General features: G+C 41.8%; 1 protein-coding gene across 2 annotated transcripts in view; it reads right to left on the bottom strand.

The window, feature by feature from the left end:
• Positions 1-22942, bottom strand: part of LOC310946725 (rho guanine nucleotide exchange factor 26-like) — a 28375-nt gene extending 5433 nt beyond the window's left edge. The window contains exons 1-12 of one of the 2 annotated variants that reach the window (XM_083913272.1): positions 22757-22942; positions 20637-22298; positions 19389-19440; positions 19095-19237; positions 16786-16842; positions 16159-16319; positions 12802-12954; positions 12481-12610; positions 11847-11921; positions 11630-11719; positions 10374-10528; positions 4305-4514 (exon numbers count right to left, since the gene is read on the bottom strand). In XM_083913272.1, coding sequence (XP_083769398.1) covers positions 4305-4514; positions 10374-10528; positions 11630-11719; positions 11847-11921; positions 12481-12610; positions 12802-12954; positions 16159-16319; positions 16786-16842; positions 19095-19237; positions 19389-19440; positions 20637-22205 — 2795 coding nt within the window. In that variant the 5' untranslated portion in view covers positions 22206-22298; positions 22757-22942. The remainder of the gene's footprint in view (positions 1-4304; positions 4515-10373; positions 10529-11629; positions 11720-11846; positions 11922-12480; positions 12611-12801; positions 12955-16158; positions 16320-16785; positions 16843-19094; positions 19238-19388; positions 19441-20636; positions 22299-22756) is intronic. The other variant, XM_083913273.1, reaches the window with a different exon arrangement.
• Between the last annotated feature and the right edge of the window lie 4519 nt (positions 22943-27461).

Here is a 27461-nt window from a genome sequence, read left to right as displayed (position 1 = left end):
AACCCAACTTGAGCGGCACTTAAATTCAGTGGTAAAGTGAACAATAAAGGGAACTGTATGCAGCCACTGCTGACTTTTAAAACCAAATTATGCATATGCATTTTTTAGGTCTTTCTCTTTTGAACTGTGACAACAAATCAGCTGACTATCCTATCCTCTATTTGCCATCATTCTAAATTAAATATTCTTGGGTCTTAGATTGTTAGTCAAATAACACAAACAATGGATATTTGACCCCTTCAGCTCTAAAAAAAAAATGGACACTTATTGGCATTTCTTTTGGCATTTTGTAGACAATCCAATATTAAACAGATCAATATATAGTGAAAATAAGTTAGTAGTAGTTGTTGCCATGCCTGACTGTTACTCCATCAAAATAAGCAATTAGAGAACATTATTCTGGGAGCTTGGAACTTGCGATAGGCATCTTTTTTTTTTCTTTTTTTTTTAGCTATTTTCAGACACATCATATAGACATAACGAGCAATCTAAATAATAAGTAGTTACATCGATAAAGACAATGATCTTTAGTTGCAGCCCTACACTCCTCTCTTATAGCAACCCTCATATTCTCAGTACTCCTTATCGTCCCTTTTACTTCATTTAACTCAGAAGACCAAAATAGGCTAGGTTAGATCACTAAATTGAGATGAATAGCCTGAGGAAGAGGAAGTTATTCTCTGATCCTCAAAAGCAACAAGCAGACACAGACACTGGCTGCTGTCTAAAAGATAAGACACGGGACAGTGAAGACGAGCCTGGTAGAGTGACGAAGCGGGCTGGGGAGGGGGGGGGGGTGAGCGAGATAGTCGTGGGAAACAGCTCGCTTCACAATGGGCTGCTGCTAGGCAACAGCTTTAACAATGCCTAGCAACCAATGTAACAATGGATAGAGGCCAAGGTCTCTTCTGCTCAGCTCATTCAGTACTACAGTGTTTGAGGGCCACACACACACGCGCACGCACGTGCACGCACAGGCACACACACACGCACGCACACACACACATACGAGGGCCCCAAATCCAGGCTATCAAAGAAGGGAGTCTAGGGGCTTTCCACAACGACACACACACTAGGCCTGCTTAGAGTGGGCTGTGAGACAAGGAGACCCCCTGATGTATACATGGGTAGTAAATAAGGCTCAGTGAGCAGCACATTTAAGTCATGTCACAAAGATTCCCTCCTACACAGGCCCATAGCAGTCACACTTAACACTATTACTGCAGTCGCTTTGTCGGGTAACAGCATGGGGGCTAATATCAGTGTTCCACACTGCTATTGAACAAGAAACTTGGGAACGAACACAACATTGTGCAGTGGAGATGTACAGCGGTGTAGTGTCCCCAACCTGGTAGTCACAGGATAATTACCTGGGTAGAAAATAATAATAATAATTAAAAAGAGACTTCTGCTACATGAAATACTTTCTTTAACTTTTCTTTCATCTTCAATTTTTTTTTCTTTTTCAGGCCTCTGAATAAAACAGCCACACAACCTTTTTATCAGGGGTCACAAGAAGATGTAGCCTGGATAAACGCATCACAAGCACAGTTTTAAACTTGATGTAAATTGAATGTTTGGAACCTGCATCAATTTCTAAAGTTATCACATGAAGTTTTTTCAAAATGCTTCTGACTGTCACTTCCACAGGTTTCTGTTCAGCTTTCGCCGCCCATGCACCTGTGCTGTGCAATGGGCTGCAGTTAGGAGGCTTACTTTATGTTCTGCTTTGAAAATAACTGTTCACTGTACCAGTACCTCAGTGTAAGGTTAAAATTTTAATGATATAGTTTGAACCCGAGTAAATTATCTCTAATAATTTACATTTTAAAGCTGTAGTGAAACAGTAAAATTCAAACACTTTTAACACAGTAAGGAATCTGGGTGTTATTTTTTAACCAGGATATGTCCCTCGATTCTCACATAAAATTTACGACAAGGACTGCATATTTTCACCTGCGTAATATTGCGAAAATTAGGAACATTGTGTCTCAGAAAGATGCAGAAAAACTAGTCCATGCATTTGTTACTTCTAGGTTGGACTACTGCAACTCCTTATTATCAGGCTGCTCCAATAAGTACAAGAGTCTCCAGTTGGTCCAAAATGCTGCAGCTCGTATACTAACTAAAACAAATCGAAGAGAACATATTTCTCCTGTATTAGCCTCTTTGCACTGGCTACCTGTAAATTCTAGAATCCTTCTCCTTACCTACAAAGCTCTTATTGGTCAGGCTCCATCGTATCTTAAAGAGCTCATAGTACCGTATTACCCGACTAGATCGCTGCGCTCTGAGAATGCAGGGCTTCTCGTCGTTCCTAGAGTCTCCAAAAGTAGAATGGGAGGCAGAGCTTTCAGCTACCAAGCTCCTATCCTGTGGAACCAACTCCCAAGTGTAATTCGGAATACAGACACTGTCCCCATATCTAAGAGTAAACTTAAAACTTTCCTTTTTGATAAAGCTTACAGCCCTTACGAGCCCTTAGCAATGTTGTTATTTTAAAGCTAATTTTGTTCTGCTTAATTATGCTGCTATTGGCCTAGTCTGCCGGGGGATAATACTTTTCCAGATACTCTGAGCATCTCTCTTCTCTGTCTGTATCATTCATGTCTCATCAATGCATGTTACTAATTCAACTTCTTCCCCGCTTTGTCGTCTCGCAGGTCTCTGCTGATCGTGGTGGTGCCTGCTGCCGTGGTCCTGCATGACGCTTCCTGCTACTTTTATAATTTATAACCTTAGCTGTGCTTGTTTCTACTATTCTGCTGTATTAACTGCCATAACATATAAGTCATATTCACATTACTATAGATATTATTATAGTTACTGGAAGTGTGTCTGTCTCTGTCTTTGTGTCTGTCTTTGTCTCTCTCTGTCCATCTGTCTGTCTTTTCTCTCTTTCTCTCTCCTTTTCTTCCTCCCCAACCAGTCAAGACAGATGGCCGTCCTCCACAGAGCTGGGTCTGTCTGACGTTCCTGCCTGTAATAGGGAAGGTTTTCGTTGCCACCGTACTCTACGGGGGAATTGTTGGGTCTATGTTTATGTTTTTTTGTTTATGTTATGTTTAAGTGTCCTGAGATAACTTTTGTTATGATTTGGCACTATAATTAAAATTGAATTGAGTTGAATTAAATTTTAGATGACTTCACATAATAAACTCTGGAATATGTACTCTGGAACATTTCGCTGATGTCAAAAAAACGTAAAAAAAGTCTTCAAAGAGCTAAGGGACAGTTAAGACAGTTGGTGTTTTGTACAGTGTAGCTGAAAAAAACGCACCTTCTGTAATGAGAATACAGAGGGAGGTTCTGTAACAACACAGGAATGAGGAGGAACGGGCCCGGTTCATATGAAAACACTCCTTAACAAAGCCTTCAACTATAGAAAATAATTACAGTGCAAACTAGTCGTGTGTGTGTGCTTATGTGCTTGCCCATTTGTGTGTGCACATGGACTGCAACTCTTATCGCTAAGCAGAACAAATAAACCCTGTATGAAGCCCAATATATGACAGATCCCCTTTGTTTGTGAGGGTTATATAATCTATCTAAACAACCTCGCTTTTCACTCTATTTGCAGTACAGAGAGATGGGTGATGGAGGGGGTTGGGGGTTGGGGTGTTTGAACTTTACCAACACAGCTACGCAAATGAATATAAAAGGAAGCTCAAACCTGCTGACTGTATTTTCTAGGTTGGATGTGTGAGTAATCATTTACGCTGCACATGCAAAACATCAAACAACAGACTTTAAACAAAAGAGAGTTGCTTTCCCCCAGAATAGATGGCTGCTTTAGTAGACGCTCAGTCAACAAAACAATTATCTGGTATAGCCGGTTTGTGTTACAGGACGACTGCATCAGTACGACTGCATAACAGACTAATAAACTTCCCTTTCCTAGGTCACATAAACAATAAGCAGCAAGGCTCAGTTTGTCTTGAGAATGGATGTAACAAAATCTCCCTGTGACCTGTAATGGTCCAAAAAGAAACTAGGTAATAAGAGAGAGGAGTAATGGGATTTTCTTACTTAAGTTAAAGTGCATATAAGAGCACAAAGAAAGGCAAAAGAGTAGTTTTTAGAGAGAAGACAAGGACCTGAGCTAGGGACACACTCATATAATCTATATATATCAAATCTTAGTAGTACCTTGACCTATTTATGTAAAAGTGTGCATATTATGTCAGAGGAAAAATTATACATCATATGCTTAACAGCAGATCTCGTTAATATGTAACTGAAATTCAAGTGAAGCAAAAACAGCACAATAAAGAGGGGCAAAGGTTACAAAATAAAGCACTCACAGCAACTCCGTCCCCAGGATCATGGGCACCTTTTCACCGGAGTGGTTGCTACGGAAACGCAGACGGAAAAGATGGTTGGCGCCGGCTTGCCGTGAGCTCAGCATGCTGGCGGTGCTTCTCACTGGTGACATGTTAAGATCCTCGGGCTGGCAGGAACCCACCCAGATCTGGTCCCTCAGAGCGTAGTCGATCACAGCGTAACTCTCCTCACTGTAAGACACGGGAAACTCTAGTAACATTTCCCTTACTGTGCGGTGGGTTTCACACAGTTCAGCCAAGGAAGATTTGTTTGAGCATGACAGAAGTTTTGATGATGGAGGCCTTGATGTAGGAGACAACAACCACCATTAAAGGGAAAAATACGTAATTTCGCAGTTAAATGAACTCACTCAAAAACATTGTTTTCTGGAACTGTATCCCAACAGAAAATGCAGTTAAATATAGGAGGCAAAAAAAAAAGACTGGTGCATTTTATATGGACTTATTATGAGTTAGTCAGATATAAAGATCATGAAGGCAGATATCAGGAGACTCTCTGGGAGGTTGGTATTCAAGCATAAATGTGGATTCAGCTGTTTTCTGCCTTTTTTTTAAAACTTTTTTTTAACCCATGCCGGGTTTCTACTGCATAAATGGTCGTCTCTGGTTATTTCATCCATCAGATCACATTCCTGCTGGATCATATGTGTAGTGTTTGGATTAGAATAAGGCGGTCCTGAATACCCTTTTTTGAGCTCTGAGCTCAGCATGCTGATGGTGCTTCTGACTTTTGAACTTAACCGTTGTTTTGATCTCAACTACACACCTGTATTGCCTCTTGCATGGCTGGAAGGCTATCGCAGCAACAATATCTAGTTGCAGACAGACTGGAAACCACCTCTGTGGTAGTTCCCTTTACGGTAGGTTTTCTCCAGGACCTCATTTTGCCATGCTGACACACACACAATATTAAGTAATAGTGCTGTAACCGTGTACGCACTACACCATTCATCCACTCCCTTTCACACGTTAAATTTAAGCTCACTGTTTTCAGTAGAGATTTCATTTCATGGTTCCTCAGCTATTTAGCCCCTGAGAGTATAAAAACTGTGTAGTTAATCATATTCACCTGGATCAATAAATCAACTGTCACATTATGTGCCAGTCAAAAGTCCAAACATTCAGCGGTCTACATATCCTTACACTAAATCAGCTGCCACATGGTTTCTTTAGTGCATGCCTACATTTCCCATGAGTACCTTTACCTAAGCATGACCCTGTGTCTAGGAATACACAGATAGTTAGAAACATCTGGAGTTGATTGTGGAACATGGGACCTCTAATGTGGCACTGAACCTGGAGAAAAAGATGATGTGTGTGTTTTCATAGTGTCCAGCCCATGTGTTTTATCAACCTGAGACTGAAACGGCAGCCAAGCTCAGAAGCTACTGGTCAGGAACTAGCTTCGTGTAAGCCAGCATGTCCATTAGAGTGCCGAACACACAAAAACGGACGAGGCAGTTTAACAAGCAGCGAACACACACACACACACACACACACACACACACACACACACACACACACACACACACACACACACACACACACACACACACACACACACACACACACACACACACACACACACACACACACACACACACACACACACACACACACACACACACACACACACACACACACACACACACACACACACACACACACACACACACACACACACACACACACACACACACACACACACACACACACACACACACACACACACACACACACGGGGTCATGACTGATCATAGTTGGGGAATCCAGTCATGGTCGGGAAGTTCTCAACAAGGTTTATCTGTTATCCATCAGCCCCTTTTGACCACCAACTTTCTTGGAAGAGGAGAAAGAGTGGAGGGAGAGACAGATTAGATAAAAGCAGGAGTGGACAGGAAAGTGAACATGGAGTATCTGCATCCAGCTGTAACCACAGGCTGCATCAGGCTAACCACTCTGACCTGGAGCTCAAAAGAAGAGGTTCGCATTTTGGAAAATACACTTATTTACCTGCTTGCCAAGAATTAGAAGAGAAGATGTGTACCACTATCTGTGAAATATGAACATTTTGTGAAATATGACTACTTTTTTCCAAGATACTACTATTTTCAATCAGCTTTACTAACCTACAGATTTATCACATACTATTTTTGTCAAAAACTTACATGGAAGTGATAATATATCTATCTATACCACTGGACCACCTTGCACTATGACACAGAATCACTTAATTTTTTTAAATTAAATTAAATACAAATTCAAATTAATTTATGCACTTATGATAATGACGATGTAATAAAGCTATTGTTAATGGGATTTGAAGGGATAATATATTACGTTGTTTTAATTAAGTATATGCACAGTTTAAGGGGTTTCTAAAGAGTAAAAAAACTGCATATAAAAATTGACCAAACCATGAAAACATCCCCCGAATTTGTTTTTGAGGGGTAAAACAACTCCTAAAATGTATCTCCATGTTTGGCAGCATCATTCATTTTCAATATTGAACTTCAGAGGTCACTTGAGAATCTCATTGTTAGCCGGATTTTAGGGTCGTCAGCATTTTGGCTCCTGCCAGTCCTACAGGTGAAATGTCTGGAATGCCATTAACATGATGCTGGGGAATGAGTTGGGTGGAGAATTTGCATGTTTGTGAGGTGACTTTTCTCATGTGAGTGAATCGGTGGGTTTACAGTGTTGGACTACTGCGAAATAGAGTGATGAAGGTGGGAAGTAGTTTAAATGTCCTATGCCGAATTGTGGGAGAGATGTGTTAAAAACTGAAATAACATGAGAAAGGATCCTCCTCACAAGCTACTTAAGCAGAATCAAACACAAACTTGCTGGAATGAAAAATCACTCACACCATAAGAGATAGCACAGGCATCTACCGCACGTCATCACAGCTGTGCCAGCTACTACCTTACAACCAGTTCTTCAACTCAAACAGAATGAACTCAAATCCTTGCCGAAATTTTCAGCTATAACTGTAACACACACACACGCACACGCACACGCACGCACGCACGCACGCACGCAGACACGCACACACGCACACACGCACACACACGGCATAATAACCAGGTGCAGTAGGAGTGTTGAGACTAGCGCATAATCAAACAAACAGAGGGAGGGAAAAAAAAAACTAGAACAGAAAGTGTTGGGATTTTAGGCCTGCACACTACACACACAAAGATAGGGTAGACAAAAAAAAACACAAGGTCATGACCACCAAAAAGCAAAGGGAAAGGACAGAAAGAAAAAGAAAAGGGAGAAATGAAAACTTAAACAAAAAACAAATGTTAAGCTGATGCCCATGCAGCATCACACAGGAAAAAGGGGGGAAGTGAAGATGAGAGAGGAGCCAGCTGGTGTGGACTCAGCGTTATGTAAGTGTTCCCTGTGAGCCAGAGAGCAGCGGATCAAAACTTTCCCCACTGCGTGACAATAGCACAGTCTGACATGGAGTTGGTTTCCAACAGCCAGTTTGAAGTTGATAAAATAAGCAAATTTAAGAGTCTTACTGAAACTTTTACCTTCTTGTTTTTTATAATCAGAAGAGGGTAGAGGTTTAGATTTTTGAATGTGAAACCTTGATTTTATAGGATCTGCCATGGAGGTTATGTGTTTGGGTTGGTTGGGCTTTTTGTTTGTCTGTCTGTCTCTCTGCAAGATTATAGAAAAACTACTAGCCTAATTTTAATAAAATTCAGTGGAAGGTTGTATCACAGGCCAAGGAAGAACCGATTAAACTTTGGGGCATTCCAAATCCAAATTATGGGGCGGATACACAAATTATTTTTCTCTTTTGTTACCGATTCGAGATAACGCATTTGTTCTTGACCAGTACAATTCACACTGTCACATTAACTTAATGAGATAAGGCAAGCCTCCCTCCAGTTATTATAATTATTTGCATTACCGGTCAGCCATGTGTGTTAAATGTTTGCTTTGTCAGAACTAATTTGGCAAAAGTGTTTCCATATCCCATTTAGCACATCAACCCTATTTCGAAAAAGGCTAAATCTACCTTGAGTGAGCGTCAAAACTTTTATGTGCATTTGTGGAAATTTTATCAAATTTTGCCATCTCTATTACGCTTTTCTAATGCACTTCTTCAAATTTAATGTCAAAAAAATATGCTCATTGAAACACAGCTAGTGTTTCCCCGACTCTACAGTCAAGTCCTCAGATGTCTTGTTTCATCTGATCAACACTCTAAAACCCAAATATATTTTATTTACAGCTTTATCAAAAACAGAGAATAGCAATACAAACCCACATTTGAAAAACTGGAATCTGAGAATGTTTCGCAACAGTGCTGCAAAATTACTTCAGCAATTAATCAATTATCAAAAAAGTTGTCGCTCATTATTTTTTTTTCAATTGGCTAATTGTTTCAGCTCAAACCTTATGACCTTTATTACTTAAAATTGCTGAAAGCTAAAACCAATAACGATTTGATAAGATAACCAGCTAAGGACAGTGTAGTAACCCTTAGAATTCCCAATCAACTAATACTGCCACGCATCTTTGAGCTAACTTTCTTCTGACTATTAAGATAAGAAGTCCTATAAAACTGAAACATTCTCAGGTCATAGGTATGTTTTCTCTCTACTGTGTAAGTGCTGTGGCTTTGACCCCACCCCCACCTTCTGGTGTCGAGGGTATTTCTTGAAGTGTAAGCCTAAGAAAAATTAGACAAGAAGAAGCTGATAGGATTCAATCACACAACATTTTTGCATTTGGCAACATAGTTTGGTTAGCTGCTTTGTAAGTTATTCCCCCCACACACACGTTCCAAGTCATAATGAAAAGGGAAAGAGCTATTACACCATTATGTCTAGAAGGGTTTATGACCTGGCGTTGCCTGGCTAGCCCTGTGTACCCCTCATGTGTTTTTGTTTTGATTACTGCAGATGGAGTGCAGCAGAGTAGCGTGCCACAGTAGGGCTCCAGCACTCACCCGCCGTACAAACCAATATTATAACAGCGTCTCCCATTCAAACGCACACACGTGCACAAACACACACTGCGATTCCGGTGCACTCCCTTTTCCCAAATCCCTCTTCCAAACACAAGCCTGACACCACACACACTGCTGGAGTCTGTCATCCTGGATCTGATTCCCAGAAAAATATCACATGGAATGTTCTTTTTTTCCCCTCTTAAAAAAAAAAAGGTTCTTTGGAATTCTTAGTTTTTGCAAGTGGCGGGACAATCAGTTCCAGACACAGAGGGGAGATGGACGGGAAAGGATTTTTTTTTTGGCAAAAATGGACACACTTGTGCGCGCCCACACCGCACACACGCAAATGAAAACCACATCATTTCAAAGAAGTCCTCTTTATGGCTTGTTTCATGGTATTGCCTAAAACTAGAGGAAACAGAGCAGGGGGAAAGCAGGAACCCTAACAATAAGCAGGTCTACTAGCTCCAGATGATGCATTGCACCAGGACATGTTGAAACATCGACAACATTTAGAAAACAGGTTGGATTAATGATGCCAAATCGCAGCAGGTTCAGGTAACTGCACCTGTTCAGCTTTATAAACACACCCAGAAAGCAGAGCGGTGGGGTGAGGCTGATTGTACAGTTCACGGGTGGGTGCCAATCCCTATGAAAAAATGCGAAAATCTTCCTCAACCCCGCTAATAACGACTTCACACTGTGACTGTGAAGCAGTTGTTCTTGTTTTCTTTCCTGTATTTCAATCGATTTTTGTTTGCTTTTTTGTTTTAATTTCTGCATGTACGTTAATAATTGTCCTTCATCTGAAAAGGGCTTATTTCCAAAACCGAATTAAAACACGAGAATGGAGTGGACAATTATTACACGCCCTGTGTTTAGGGTCTTGGCCATTCATTCATGTGATTCATACACTCTCACACAGTAAAAACCAACGGCTCATGGTTACACTTTCACCCTCAACATGTCAGAACAGGTGAGTTATGATGAGTAGGCATGAGCAAAGCTTGCGCACCAAAGACACGCTCCTGCCAAGTCGAACACAGAACTAGACTCACCTCTTCTTTCTTGTGACGATGAAGACGTCATTGAAGAGCAAAAAATAGACTTGTTGCCGTGATGTCCGCTTGAGGAAGATGCCGTTGTCCTCCACAAATGCAGTCAGCTCTCCTCTCTTTACCATCCACCTGGAGGATGAGACCAGGGGGAAAGGCTGGAGGAAAGGGAGAAACAGAGTGTAATGAACATAAAACATAAAAATTGCAATGCATCTAACCATGAAAATGGTTGTGTTGTCGAATCCAAGATGGCAGCATGTCTCTAGCTGTCCCTCAAGTCTCTATCCGTCAGTATGTGTGTCTGACTGTTCTAGTCTTACCTGTTTCCATTTAATTGTTATATATTTGCGTGTCTGAAACTGTGTTACTTGCCAGGACATTCTTGAAAAAGGTTTCCTGGTTAAATATATATAAATATATAAAGGTCAAAACCAAACAAACAAACAAATAAAGCAGTTTAAAATGTCTGCAATGCTGCTAGTGGAATTCCTAAATCCCAATTTGTGTGTGCATGTGTGAACAGCTGCCTATGCAGACTGAGAATATGTTCGCGGGACATCTGTGAATCCCAAATGTGCCAACAGCTATTTCCCACACTACTTAGATGCACTTGAGCCTGCCAAGCCTTGTGTCAGTTACGTGTAGATACTCGCCAAGAGAGTGACGGTGGCGTGTTACATACTTAAGAAATATACATTAAAAAGACATACTTCAACATTTTAGGCAATACACTTATTTGAGCATATTTCCCAAAATGTGGAATTATTACGCTACTTTCAAATTCATTGTAAGGGAAATATGTTTAAATATAATTATGCACGTGTAATCATGTTAACTTCCCTTGTGTTTGATCATGCCAAATCCAGTACAAAGTAACCTTCGACTGAGTGAATCTTGGCCCGATTGCCTTAACTATGGCATTGTTGCCCACCTGGATGTCATCACAGATTCCTGACCTTTGGCTTGTGAGCTCTATCTTGAGAACAAAAGCATGCAGGTTGCTAGCTTATAGAAGCACACTCAAATAGAGTGGGAGGACCAAGCCAATCTTTAAAGATAGAGAACAGTTTCCCATCGCCGTGCATGTTACAGGCTAATCTTCGTCTTGTGATCACACTCTGAGCATTAAAAGTGTGCCGATACTGTAAGAAGTGTTTGTCTTGTGCCTCGTTGTTAGAGTGGGATTACAAGATCACATTCAGCTGTTGATGTTGCAAGAGTGTAACAATCTGACGTATTTTATGCTACGTTTGTACCTTGATCTTGAATTCCAGCTGAGAGTTGATAGTGTACATCATCTCTGTTCTCTCCATTGTGCGAGCTCCTTCATTACACTTTCTTACCACCTGCACACACAAACACACACATACAATTAATATGGATACATAGGTGAAAATCTCTGAAAATGTAAAAAACATACAATCCAGAATTAGTTTGTATAACATTTGTGGCTGATCCCTTAAACCCACGCACCTTGCTGACTGCTTGTAAAGCCTTCTTACACTCTGTATATTGTGCTGAGTCTTTAGGTGTCTTCTGACAAATTGTCTGCAACACAGATAGTCAGGGTTCATATCAGTTACACAAATGTATAACATTTAACATTATAACACAACACATTTATGAGTCAAAAACCCCACAACAATTAATTGCGCTCATGCACACCACACTACCAAAAGCCTGCTAAAATGTTGATGCACAAAGAAGGCTGTGGGAAGCAATGAATTGAAACCAAACTTTCTCAGGATCCAAAAGCCTCTGAGTGTATGAGCATAAACCCCAGAGTCCCTAAGGAGACACTGATGGAGGACGGGAGAGAGGCGGATGAATGTAGTGCAAGGGGAAGGAAAAGAGGGAGGCACAGAAGGGAGAGAAACATGCAGTGCCAAAGGAAGCATGAAACTGAAGAACAAGAAAAAACATTAAAAAGGAAGAAAGAGGAGAGGGTGAAGCAGCTAAGATTATCAAAAAATGTTGTTAGGTAATACAAACATCTTGGAGGATAGAACATATCACATGATGAATTAGTCAGGGCAGGGCTGCATGACTAAACAAGCTGTTGCGTAAGTGTCAAAGTCTTGTAATTCCCAGGCTTCCATGCACTCACATCCAAGAGCAGGGGCAGACGAGTGATCCTCTGCATGGGCAGGATGAGGAAGGAGATCATGGGGAGGTTCCTGCAGTCTGGGTTGCTCTCGATCCTGGTCAGCACCTCCTTAAATACTGGATTCTTGGCCCTGGAGGAGAGGACGGATGGAGGGAGATTGGGTGTTCAGAAAGAGGAGTAACTGATACATAGAGAGGAAAAATGAGCGAGGAGAAAGAGCAAACTCCCTGGTCCAAAGTGTCAGAACAGTAATGTTGGATCAAAGCCACAAGAGATATGATAAGAACATCTGTTTGCATGCGTGTCTGCTCGGTCACTCACACCAGCCTCTGCAGGGTCCTCTGCTGGTAGACCTCATTGGAGCAGTATGTGACATAGGGATCAAAGTTGGACTGTGCATGCTTGTCAACGATGTCACTGATGTCATCGATCACAATGTTCTGTTGGTGTCTTTCCTCCAATTCTTTAAAGAACCTAAGTACAGGATGAATAAAGGTTAGTATGTCAGGGATGCATACTGTACATGGCAACAGCTTGAGTCAGAAGCATCGAACCATGAGTCATCCCACACCGGGGAAAATAAAGGATACAATGACGGATACAAAGTTAGGAAAGGCAGGAAGTGCCGCCAACACCTTTCTTTCTTCCAAACCTGCTGTAAGATCACTAAAGAGGAACTCCCTGCCTCTTAAAATAGACAAAGCCTGCCATTAACCATAACACACAGGCTTTTCCTCTTCCTGAGCTCCACCAGATGGCCGGTTTTAACGGCCCACCGCACGACCGACATCAAGAGAATAAGTGTTTTTGCATGCACGATCTGAGGTGACAAACAGGAAGCTGTCGCACAGACACAGGACGCTGACCTTGACCGGTTGGCCCGAGTCTGAGCCCATCTGCAAAAGCACCTCTAGTGCCCCGATCCATCTCACACACACACATGCGGCCTTGTATCCATGCCTACCCTGTACTCTTTCAACTATACTCTTTCTAATGAAGGCTTGAACATGCACGATGACAGAAAACACACACATGTTGCCCTGGCCCATGTCCTAAAAGTGTATTTAGGGCTTTTACAGGTCAATACAGCTCAAGTTCAGCGAGCTCCCTCCTGCTGCAAAACTCACTGACCCCAATAACAGCATGTTGACTTGAGGGAAGAGGTCAAGGAAGGGGAGTTAAAAAAAAAAAAATAGGCTGCTGACCGAGAATTATGTATATAGAAATCGAAAAAGTTCTAACAGCCCACACTGATGAATACAAATGTACTGCCTCAGAATTACAGCACAGCTGTTGCAATTATAAAGTGTGTTATGGTAATGAATGAGGTATGTCATATCACGGGGTTGCAAGTGTATACACCTGCATTCAAAATGATCAACGGCCCTCACCCTCACTATCACACACAGACTACACAGGAGCCTGCAGGTGAAGGGAGGTTTCTACTATTTTCTTTGAGATACCAAACACTAAGCCTGACTATCTGTATCAAGTAAAACATATTGCTTGACCAGTGCTCCAGACCAATTGCATATCTCCAAAGCTGCTGTCTCCATGCCCTCTGCTCTCTTTCCCTGGGGCTATGCAGATCAAAAAATATCTAGGCGGGGAGGGTAACGCGTCGCATGAATGTGTGTGGCCCATGTATTGGAATGAGAAAGGGGAGTGAGATAGGCTGCAGCATGTCTAAACACAGGGAGGAATTGTTGAGGAATTTACAGATACCACCATTCATGCGGAGTGGGAATGAGACGTGAATAGATGTACTTATGGACTTATGGATATTGTCCATGTCAACCCGCATGTGGTTAATATGTGAGGAGTACTATTTGTAGCAGCTGTTTTTCCTTCATGATTATGGAGATATGTACACGTAGGCAGTAGATAGTATACTATATACGATGAGCAAATCTTTCTCTCTGAGGAGAGGGGTTGCAATCCTGACATGGACTCTTTGAGCAAATGTCATGAACAGTCGCACAAGGGAGGCAGTGAATGCTCTGGGTAAACTTACAACCTAGGAAACAGAAAGACTAAGGCTAGCTTAACCTCACGTCATGCTGCAATCAATTAACCTATTATCAACACTGGGTTTTAAGAATAACTCAAACAACTCGGTAAACACTTACAGTAGGTTCAGTGAACTTGGGAGGCAAATCATGAAAAGACTGTTACCTTAGAATAATTGTGGCGTCTTAAGTCCCTAAAGCATAGTTGTAGTGTTCACTGCAGCGATATCTTTGTAGAAAGACTGTTGCCATGGTGAACAGTAGCAAATACAATGTGCTCAACTTCAACACATCACAGCCCTGCATGTTTAAGGTTTCTCCCCTCTGAAATACACCTGAGCCTAATGATTATCAAACCTGTGACAAGCTTCAGCTGCTTGATATCGAGAAACTGAAGCTTGATAACGAGAAGAGCATTAGACTCAGGTGTGTTGGTGCAGGCATAAACGTAAAACATGCAGGGCTGCGGCCCTCCAGGAGCAGGATCGGAGATGCCTAGTTTAAAGCGTCTCTTCTGACACAATGGTTACTGCTCTCTAACTTTGCTCACTTTTTTTTTCTTACACAAAATAAAGGTTTTTGTTGAAGTGCCTTGGTTATCTAAAAAAAGACATGCTAGTACAGCGGTGGTATAACCACAGCAGATATTCTATCAAATTCTGAAGAATAATAAATAACAATATTTCAGAATAAATCAAGAATTAATACTCCAGTGATTTTCAGTGTAGGTTGTAGCTGCTGCAGTAGTGGGCAAATCACTTGTCGCATTAAACACTTGCATTGATTGGCTGTGAGTAAAACCATACAAACGGTCTTCTTTTCAAGATTTGGGCACGTTTTCATACTATTTTCTACTAGATTAGTTCAGGCAATACATTAAATGGTAGAGAACAGTACCAATATCAAGCCCTAGTGAACAGTGACCAGCTCTCAGTTATCATAATGAACTGAGAATAACACATTTAACAAATATATCATAGTTAACACTTGAGGCCATTATCATACTGAATAGTAATCTCATAAAAAGTATACCTTTTGAGACCTTATGTTCTTTGTTAGTTTTGTATGTGTCAGTGCTTTAAGCTGTCAATTGTGTAGAAATAATAGAGCCCTGTACAACACAGTAATTGCTGAAGCAGCACAATTTTCATCAGTCTCAACTTTCATAGCCTCTCATGCATGAGTGTTTCCATCAGTTTATAGGATCCTTGGAAGGTAATGGTTACCTGGCCATGAATGTTATTAAACAGTCCACACAAGTGCACTATAAATCATGATGAACAGGTAAACTCAGGGGCCTCATTTTGGCCGTTGCATTTCTCATATACTCACCTATAAAAAATATAAATTGTTCTTTAGTTCTTTCACTTAATTTGCCTCTCAACATGTGACTGCGCATGCACGCACGCACACACGCACGCACGCACGCACGCACGCACGCACGCACGCACGCACGCACGCACGCACGCATGCACGCACGCAACTTAAGTGTTGTTAAATAAGAAAATTATCCAGCTCATTAGCCAAACCCTGAAACCACAAGCACTGTTAGACATTTAGGGAACACGTAAGAGCAGCCTAAAAATAACAATCAGCATGTAAGAACCAACACTTATCATAACTCCTCTACACCAAAAAAGTTCTTTAAAAAGATACACGTAACACTTACTTTTTGCTAGCCTCACAGACATCGGTGATGTTAGAGAAGAGGTGGTGGTGTTCAGTCTTGGTCATGGCCTCGCTGAGCTCTGCAGAGTTCTTGAACATGCGGATCAGGATCTCCAGACTGTGGAGGTAAGAATGCTCCGAGGAGATCATCTCAAAAATGGCCTATTGAAGAGGCAGGAGAGAGAAAGAGAACAAAACAGTGAGGAGGGAGAGACTGAAGACTCATGGTTGTGTTTTTCCTTTCACAAAAGTCAGTGTATTACAACCATTAGTGACTTTGCATGCCTGACCCACCAGGTCCTGACTCACTCACTGCTCTCTCACCGGGCTCGTTCAGGAACATGCTTGACATACTTATGCTCTACAGTCATGATCTAAGCACCAATCTGTCAATCAATTTAATGTCCGTTTTTGGTAATTATTTATTGGGACATAGATCTCCCTTCTCCCCTTTACAAAGGATCTGCTTTAAATATACAATAGTCTGTGATGCATGTTCCCTGCCGTGGTCCTATAACGGTTTTTTTATTGGTCTGGAGTTTACAGAGACCAATGGACAGCCAATGCTCCCCACAGTGCTTTGTAACTCTTGGCAACTAAACAGAAAGGGCAAAAATATGATTCCTACCTCTTGTCTTTTGCGCTCCTCTTGACTCATCCGGTCAGAAAGACCACTTTTCATGACCTAAACAGAACACAAAAAACACTTGAATTATTTCAAAATAATTATTTTAAAACAATGAAAAGATTTCAAATACAAAGTCACACTTGATTGACTACTCTGGATTATTTTAAGGGCATAGGTACTTTGCATTTGTAGCACCGGTGTGTGTGTGTGTGTGTGTGTGTGTGTGTGTGTGTGTGTGTGTGTGTGTGTGTGTGTGTGTGTGTGTGTGTGTGTGTGTGTGTGTGTGTCAGTTGTCCTCACACACAAAGAGAGGGGCACTTTACATACCACATTGAATGGAGAGCCAATGATGTTGTTGTAGGAAAAGGCGGGAAAAAAAAGATTTTCTCTTTTACTTCTCAAGAAAGATGTGCAAGCAAAAGGGAAATTTGTTGTAATCAAAAAATCTCTAAAAAGGTAAAATGTAATTTGGCCAAACAAAGCGATCTTTTGGAATGAACTGGGTGTGGCATGCTTTTGAATTAATCAGCCTTTGGCTCTGTCAGACTGAAGGTACGGTTCAATAAAAACCATGCTTCTGTCTCATGTCTCACCAGATATAACCCATATGACCTGGGGAACATTCACATTACACTTTTCTAGGTCAGACGTGTAGGCAGCAATCCCAAGAGCTCATCTTTTGCTACTTCCGCTAGCTTCTCATCCTGTTTTTGTGTCAAGGCACAAGGAAGTGATACTGCTCCTGCAGGTATCCGCCCTGCAGCACTCAACAAACACTGAGAACAAACAAACCTGCAGTAGACCAAACAACTCTTGTGTTTTTTTGTCTTTGTACTCCTTTCACACATACATCAGTTTTATTATTTCTCTTGCTCTCACTTTCCCTACTGCCAAACCTTCAACACCATATCAGCAATTTCAGCCAGTATATAAGTCTGTAAGATTTTAGTGTGCTAGCGCCCTGTCATGCCAAGTGAACTTCACTCCATTTTGCAGTTTCACTGGGTGTGACTGAAACAAAATAGATAACGTCTCATTATTCAAAAACTAATTAAAACTTATTTTTTTCAAAGCCTGAATCCATGTGTCATTTCTGAATGATAATCAAAGTAAAACATACAAAACATCAGGTAACTTGAGCACCATGGGAAGAGGACATAGCTCCGGGGAAGATCCACCTTCTGAAACTACAGGTGCTGAAATGGGAAAATTCTGGGATGTGACATTTCATCAAACTCTAAATGGCAAAAGATGCCAGAAGGACAGTACGAGAAGGGAGGAGCTGAGTGCGAGACTCACACAATGACAACTTGTATATCTGGTCCTAGGCTTAACAAGAACTAAATGTATTCCTTGACACACCAGGACAATGAAAGTATCATGCCAGCATCGCCTACCCAATCTGAGGGAGAATCCTACACCGTTACATCGTGTACTGTCGGGCCGGGCACATTCACAGTAACAAATCTACAGCTGCTATGCAGCTGTGTGGGGGGAACAGAGCCCTGGTCAGCTTGGTAATGTCTGACTCAATTTCACCCTTGTGTCTTGCTAAATACACAATAATAAAAAAGGCATATACTGAATGTTCTCTACTTTGAGTCCAATTTCCCAGTTATTTGAGTCTGATTGAAAATCATTCTCTGCTCAGCAATTTCAGAACTAATCTTAATTGCTTCCATCTATGCCCTCGCCTATATTCGCTCCCGCACTCTCCCTCAACAAGTAAACAAACAGATAAGAATGCCTAAGGAGAAAACTAAATTAACCAATTCCCCTCTTCTGTATTCCTCTATCCCCCCCATTCCAATCCCTAACTACATTGCGTAATGCAGAGCCACCACACTTCTCTGTTGAGGCAACATTTTAAGCATATTTGCAGTCTGACGAGTTTGTAGAGTTTTCCAACACACTGGCATTAGGCCCAGGAGTGCTTGCAAGACTTCCTGTGGGTCTGGCTGACTGTCTGCCTCTCTGCCCACCAGAGTCCTAGAAGGAATGCTCCTGCGCTCCCTGATAAACAAAGTGAGGTGCAGAGGAAGACACAAAGAGTGGGAGGGTGGGTATGGACTGTGGCCAAACTGGATATGACAGCATTCTTCAGAGCACTAGCATTCCAAGCAACAGCACACTGAGTGGATGCTTCTCAGTGTATGGGATGTAGAGAAAGAGTGAGCAAGATATAAGAAGAATGTAAGTGTGCGTGTGTGTGTGTGTGTGTGTGTGTGTGTGTGTGTGTGTGTGTGTGTGTGTGTGTGTGTGTGTGTGTGTGTGTGTGTGTGTGTGTGTGTGTGTGTTTTATGTCTGACCACACTGAGCTGGCTCCAGGAGGTGCGTATAGGTCTATACTGCACGACGATGCCGTTATCAGGTTTGGGTTCTCTGGAATCTGCATCCTCATCGGAATCATTATGTAAGGCCTTCTCCTGGTAGTTCTGGTAAAGCTCCTCCTCTGAAACACACAATTCATTTTTGAGGGGAAAAAGCCATCATGTTGAAGTTTTGTTTTTTTTAAAAAAGGGGGGGGGGGGTTGTTTGGTTGAGAGAGTAAGAAAGGCAAAAAGAACAGGCGCTAAAGGAGTAAAATGAAGTGTGTTTCTCACCCTCACTGTCAAAAGTCCGCTGAGAGGTCAGAACTTTCTTTTTATCTAGACTCTGAAAGAAAACAGCAACAATTGTGATGACTTCAAAAAACTCTGAGGGACCGAGCAAGCACACACACAGACACAAACTTTAGAACAAAACAGGCCTCTGTATCTCTGTCACCTGTCCATGACCTGCCTGTGCCCTGCCTGGTGACCTCCTTCATTGACTCATTGACTCCTGTCTTATTACAGTGCTGTTGTGTATGCAAGTGTGTACGTGTGGGCATGGTGTCAAATTACGTCATGTCTCCCAACAACAACATTAATTGTTTCCTTGTAGGGCCTTGTCTGAACTGCTGCTGCTAAGTGTGTCCCACAATACTCGGCCTGTGCTGTTATTTTACAATTTGGACTTCACCCCGATAATGAAAAGTTTAAGCAATGAAGCAATCTTTGTGCGCAAATCAATTAGATGGATTATGATTAACTGAGTCAAGGAATATCAATCCGTTACAGCAAATGGCAAAGTTCACAGGGTATTTATAGAGCTGTACGTGTGCATGAATAGGTCAGCAACAGGGATTTGCTTTGCAGATGGAAGCGAAAATTGATTTCTTTTGGCAATGATTTCTCTAAAACTTGTTTCATAGAGCCAGTCGAATGTAAGTAACAGAAAGGCAACCCAAACATGCATAAAAGACCTTAACCACATTAAGGTTAAATGTACTCTTGTCTTTAATTATTTCATGAAAACGCTATGAAAAGCTTTTAATGTTAACCTCCAAATTAGGGATTCACTGATCCAACTTTATCAGTCACAACACCAACACAATATCAATAAGTCAGCTCGGAGTACTGATCCAATACCAGTGTTTAATTTATAAGCTGTATGCTTGTCACTGTGTGTAAGTGACTGGGATCAGTTTTTAATGTGTTAATTAGTCTTGCATTGCACATGCTACACTGCCTTATCATTCTGGGATAGTGTGGAAAAACACTCTTGTTTGTATTTTGTTAAACAAATCACACTTGTCTATAAAATAAATGCATACATAAACATAAACTGGATTATTATTTGTTATACACAGATAAACAATTATAAGGAATTGAATAGATTGGCTAGTTCTATTTGAGTCAATATCGGGCCGATATCTGATATTTGTGCATTTGTACAAATATCTCCTGCTCCCATTTTTTTTTTATCTTGGAGATTTCAGAATTGTTTTTCTTAAAGAACACCAGTGTTTGTTTCTTGAGTGCACCCACCTTGTTTTTCCCAGTGATGGTAGGCTTTTCTGTCCCAGGGCTAGCAGGTTTTAAAATCCTGGGGCTGGCAGGTTTGGCTATCCCAGGCATGGCAAGTTTGGGTGTCCCAGGGCTGGCAAGTTTGGGTGTCCCAGGGCTGGCAAGTTTGGGTGTCCCAGGGCTGGCAAGTTTGGGTGTCCCAGGGCTGGCAAGCTTGGGTGTCCCAGGGCTCGCAGGCTTGGCAGTTTCAGGGCTAGTGAGGCTTACAATGCCAGGACTTGTTGGGCTGACTGTTAAAGCTGGCTTATCCTCATCTAGCCATTTGATGACAGACTGGGACAACCGAAGGGCCTTGGGATCTTCTGATGGGACCTCCAAGTCTACTCCGCTTACAACGGCCCTCCTATAAGACGTACTCCTCAAGCCTCTTCTTAATGTCCCCGGGCTCTCACTTTCCCCATCTGTCCCTTCACCGTGGCCCCCTCCTGTAGAAAAGAAGGTTCCTGTTTCTACCATGCTGAGGGCTTTCACCGCTCGCTTGGAATGATCCAATCCCAGAAGCCCTGCCAAACCTTGGCCTTGCGTCTCACAGGGAGGGGCCTTGGTCTGCCGAATATCGGACGCTAAACCTTTGGGAATGAGCTGCTGGGTGCCCATCTTCAGGGCAGCAGGGCTGTGGGTGCTGAGGATGATGGAGGGAGAGGGAGAGATAGATGGGGAAAGTGAAGGAGAGGGTGAGTTGGAGTAGATTGAGGAAGAAGAAGAGGCATGCCTGGTGTCCTGTGAGGAGGCAGACAAGAATGAGGACGGTCTAAGGAGTGTTTGTCCTCTGTCTGCTGGTGATGGGGAGCGGGGTGTCGGGGGGTCTGAGGAGGTAAGGGAAGAGAGGGAGGGGATGCTGGAGGTGGAACTGTGGGAGGGGGTGGGGGTACGCCGGGCTGGGGGAGAGGGGCTGGATGTGGACGAAAGGGACGAGAGTTCATGGTGGTTGTAGCTGTTGTTGTTGTTAGTTGTGTGTGGAGACAGGACGGGAGAGGAATAAAGAGAATCAGCGCCAGATGAGGGTGAACTCACCCCAAATGCTATCTGATCTTCCTGTGAGCTGAACTGACTAGACGTGTGTTTCTGGGGGTCCTGGAGACACTTTTCCTGCCATGCTGTCATTCCATTACTGGTTTTCCCCCTGTCACAGTCTCTATTACACACTCTATTGTCCAGTGAGGCGGACCTGCTATCCTCCGTCCTAAATTTAGACAGGGAGAAGAGTCCGTTGGAGAAGTGCCCAATGCTGATGCTTCGGACAACTCGGGTTTTCCTGGAGGGTTTGTGCAGAATGTGCTTCAATACCACGGTGTTCTTGCCCCAGCTCGGGGGTGCAACCACCAGCCTCTCAGCAGGTTGGCTCAAGGTGAAGGAACTCGCGTTGTCCTCCACAGGGAAGTCTGTGGTCATGACCCCACTTATGTGGTAACTGACGGGTCGCGGTTTGGAGTTGCTCAAGTCCTGTTTTTTTTTACAATTGTCCGTACGGCGTTTCCACAATGGGGTGATGTTCTTATTGGACAGATCCACATCATTGCCGATATCCATGGTGCTAGATTGTCTGTGTCCTCTTCACTATCTGTGTCCAAACCTAGAGGTCACAGTGCAAACACTGCAGTCGGGTAGACAAAGACCTCTGCCCTAAGGGTAAACACAAAAAGAGGAGCTTAGTGGAGTGTCCAACTTCCCAAAGTTTATTCATTAACAGGGAGCCAGTGCAGATACACTGGCAGCTAAACTTGAGAAAAAACATGAGTCAAAGCACAAAAGAGAAGCCAAGCCAGTGAAGGCAGCTGATAATCCTTTTGTATATGTTCAGTGTGGTGAAATGCCCTTATTACAAACACAAAGCTGACAGGATATTGTTAGCTGTGAGCAATCACTGAAATATTCCAAAAGAGAAACAATGATCTGGGGTAACAGTGAGTTTAGATACCACGTATTGTTTTTATCTCCTTTATCACTTAAAATACAATTGTATATGGTTCTTCTTTACTAACGTCGCTACATAAACAGTTATGCTTAATTTATTCACCGCACAACAGAGAGGTTCTGATTCAAATGTATGTGAAAACCGTTTTTCAGTATTTATTACTCACCTCTAATCAGTCGATCTGCTGCTGAACGCGGTCATCGTACCTGCGCTGTCGTAAAACAATGCTGCTTTGTCCGAAACAAAGCAGTCAGATGGGCTTAATCCAGTATGGCATCGAAACCGAATTAAGTTTGTGAAACCAAAGTTGGAGCCGATGCGTGTGATCGACTGGAAACTCGTGTGCGCGACAGGGAGCGCGTGTGAAGTGCTGCTGACTGAGCTGCAGAGTTTCTATGAGCAGGAGGAGCAGGGGGAGGTGAACAGAAGTGAGAGGGAAAGAGCAACACTCCCAAATTCTCAGGAACTCACCTCGTGTATAGGCTACTAGGAGACCGTGGTAATTGTTTAAGTGGATGTAAGGCATTTTTTCATCATTTTCGTTTTTCAATAAAGCTGCGTAATGGGATTTAAACAAAATGAACGGGTTGGTGTTGTCTACTTCGTATTATAATAAAATGTTATGTAGACCCCCCCCCAAAAAAAAAAAAAAAATAAAAAAAACACTTGTGCAGGTAGGTTTGGAAAAGTCAATTCAAAAAGTTTTTAAAAGTTTTGAACACACCTGCACAAATGCTGCATTCACGTTGGTCGGCATGTGCTAAATTCACCGGTTATTGTTGTGCGCCATCGTGTGTTTTGTGGCGTAGCTGCAACAGACAAGCCGCACTGTATTCCCAGCTGATGTCAATACAGATGATTGGTCTATATGTCTTATAATGATAACCCCATTCCGACTGATCATTTAAAGCCCTCTCATATAGCAGGTCTATATCCATACAATATCCCCTTTCTCTTTTTTTGTTTTGGAGATATTTGCAGATGCTTTTTTATAAAAAATAAAAAAAAGTAAATTGATGATCTGGAAGGATTTCATAGTTTTTCATTACCGCTCCAATAAAAACATGTTGTGTAACTTGAGGCTGTGGTTAATTCATGCATCACTGAAAAGTTGAGATTGCAAAATAAAGTGACTCAAAGGCATTTTCTCATTAAATCCACACATAACTCTCTTTTATTTTGTTCTTTCTAAAACATAAGACACACATGAACGCTCACGCGGAAAGTCCAGATTAGATGCCAACTTTTACAATATACTGCAAATAACTAAGCAGGCGGACATACTGTAGCATATGTTGTATGGATAATGCAAGAGGGGGTTGTGGGTTGGGGCTACAACCCCTGCTGGATAATGCCCACCGCATGGCTCTTACGCGCCTGTATGTCCCCTGTTTGACCGCTAGGGGTAGCAACTGTCACGTTTACTACTACCCATATGAAAGCACAGATGGGACTATAGGGGGTTGAACGTCATTCTACAAAGCAGCCTATGTTATATGTTTGACTTAAGTGCAATATTTATGCACTGATCATACGTTTTGTTCTCTATGATTGCAGTCAAATATTTACATAACCGTCAGTTAATGCCTAAATGGTAGACTTTAAAGTTTTTTTTAGGTTAAACATCATCCAGACAATGTGTTTAAATGATGAGATGTGTAACCAGAATCACAATTACTACTGCATTTACCAGGAACATTCGAATTTACAACCTTATCATAATAATAATCCATTAAATGTCAATGTTGACATGATGTCAACAATATGTTCATGCTAGCCTTCATCATATAGACCGCATGTGGTGTGACAATCCTCATTATGGTCTATAGAGGAAGTGCAGCAGCCTATCCTGTTGTATTGTTTAGGGTTATATGTTTCCTCATGTTGTTTGGTGAAGAGAAATAAAATTAGATGTCTCCTTTGCCGTCAGACAAGACAGTCACCACTGACCGGAAGGCCCAAATTCAGGCCCCCTTAGCCAGAGGCCATCCCCCCTGATGAAGAGTTCTTGAGCGAGACAGTGAATCTTCCCTGCTGTTCTGTTACTGACCCTGACCCTGATTCTTTGTCAGCAGGGCAGAAAAACAAACTGGCTCTGCAGGAATCAGTGGAGTAGAACAATGAAAAAAAGGAAGTCAGAGGAAAAATGGTTGAAAATGTAAGGAGCAACCATTAGTATCAGCTCCAGTGAACCATTAAAACAAGGATAACTTTTAAGTCCATGCTACCGAGCAGGCCTGCTGTGCACTAACAGACTGAGAGCTTGCACCTCCAGCTTCTCAAATAGCTGTCTTTATTCCTCCACACATCAAAGACTGATTAGACAAGAACATTAGCTTTCTTTGTCTGTATGGGCTATTCTCTCAATGCACTTTGGAGCAGCGAAGTGACAGGTCAACCTGACAGGAAAAACAAAACTAATGTAATCAATAGAACAGAAAGGGTCCTGAAAAACCATTTCTCTCATAGGGGGTTTCTGATTGCTGTGAAAATGAAAATGGAAATAAAAAGTACATTTCTTTCAAATGGATTGCTCTGTAGAATCTAAATGTCTTTTTAAAGCATGTGTCGTTGCTTGTGGAGCGTTGGTGGTGAGAATGTGTTGACATGTGGGCTTTAATGGCATCATTTTCTACACTGTCATGGATTTTTTTTTTTAGTTAAAGTTTATTAGAGGTCTGAGCTGCTCCGAAAAGCGGAAGTTAAACCAATGTGGCCAGAGCGGATGAACCAGTTTTTCTGGCGGAGTTATGTTTCTGGGGAAAAAGACAATGAGTAGAGGAAAAAGCTACCATTGTGAACCCTTTGCATCCCTCCCACTAACTCAAAAATCAATTTAAGACATACAAAGGTATATTATCTACATACTATATCTAACCTGCTATCTTCAAATGAGTCATCTCAGCTTTCTACTGACTAGCTACCCTGTTGACCCTCTATGAATAGATTTTAAATGCAGTCCAGCGTTTCCTACTTCCGCAGATGCTCAGACTGATAACTCTAGGTTCATTAAGTTGATCCTGAAGTGAATAGTAAGAAAATATATGAATTGTTAGCCCTTGTTGAAATAAATTAGGAAATGCTTGAAAAAAAAAGCTTTAATATTGCTTATAGCCTACAAGTAGTTTATATATTACGAGGAGAAAAGAATGTCTTGTTATACCAAGTGCCAAGGATTACTGCCTTAGCCTATTCTTTTGTATTTGAGCTGCTTAACCAGCAGGGTTTAACCTAAAGTGTTCTCTGCTTTTGTGTGTATTTGCATTAATAGTATCAGGCCCCACTGGAGAGACACTTCTGTAGCATTTTACTAAAAGTGTTAAGTTTTGAAATCTTATTTAAGATACATAATGTGTTGATGGTTTTAAATTCTTCAGGTTAAGATACTTGCTTAAAAAAACAAACTTGTTTTAGGTATTTTCTTGTACACAATGCTCTGATTTAATTTAGATATTTACATGTACTGTAATGTTAACAGGTGCATTTTTCTCAGAAATAGGTCAGACAGACAGTTTGTTATTGAATTTTTTCATGTAATTTCCCATTGCTGTGAGCGCCACAAATCAAATCCCATTGATCTCCATTGTTTCACTCTAGAGGCAGAAATCTCAGAGTTGGAGAGTCTCAAAAGCACAACGACCTGCAAGGTTGTACACCTTGAGATATCACCCTTAATCACATAATTAAACAATGCAACTACATCAGTGAAGCTCTTAATTAAAGAAGATTATATCTAATCAGGATGGACCAGTGGTCAGCTAAGAATTTGTTTATCTGATAGATCAAACTGAATCTGTGTTAGCTAACATGTGAGAGGAGAGCTGAACACGCAGAAGATGGGAAAGATGTTGAAGTCCGAGCTGTGTGTAAGAATAGCTTGGATGACTGTGGTATGTATTTTCTTGCTGGATGTGCAAAGCAGTGTACCATATAATTCAGATAATTCAGTCACAGACAATAGGGTTAACAACAGTGTGTGTAGTCATGGGAGTCAGGAATGCAGGGGTCAAATAATTCTGTATCGTGATCATGGTGTGGTGAAAATAAATTAATAAATAAATATTTGAATTGGGAAGCTAGAGAGACAAAAGGTCAAACAACTTTGTTGGAGAGAAACACTTATACACTTACATACAAATGTATTCCAGCAACAGAAATGCACAGTTGTATTTTGTTTAAAGGTCACACATTTCCATGTCTTTTTTGATTATATAAAAGCAGGTATAGTTGTTATATGAGTACTGTGGAAGCATAGAAGCACTCAAACCACAGGCCACTGCAGTAGCGTTACATTAATCCTCCATCACCGACCAGATTATTTCTTGAGAGGGGGGACTTCAAGAGACAGGGGGTGAATACATATATATTTAAACAGACAGTATGAGCAAAATAATGTGTTTTTTCAACATTAAAGCATGTAAACATCTTCTAGCAGAAACCCAAAATACAAGTATGAACCTGAAAATAAGCATGGTACGGACCCTATACATTTTAATGTTGAGTCTCGGTTGAGTAGCGCCCCCCACTCTCCTCTGTGCATCATGAGTCACCTGCTTTATTCCTACCCAGCCAGATATGAACATTAAAGCCATAAAACAGAAAGAACAATCACTCATTCCTGAGCTCAGTCTTCAAAAAGCCCTCCACACACTGGCCTTTTCTCGACATACCTATCTTTCTCTCTCGCTCCTCTCTCCTCTTTTTCCTCTGACTCACAGCCCATTGTACTTCTTCTACTCAGCAGTGCTGTTTGTGCGCTGGCTTTGCCTCCCCTCCTCTCCTCTGCACTCCCCCCCACACCCACCCTTCAATGCCACCCACACGTCTCCTCATCCATCCTCTCCGAGAACAATACAGAGGAGACCTAACGA

This window comes from Echiichthys vipera (assembly GCF_963691815.1).
Source record: "Echiichthys vipera genome assembly, chromosome: 5".
NCBI lineage: Eukaryota > Metazoa > Chordata > Actinopteri > Perciformes > Trachinidae > Echiichthys > Echiichthys vipera.
Note: the sequence above shows the minus strand (reverse complement) of the source record. Positions and strands in the feature narration are given on the sequence as shown.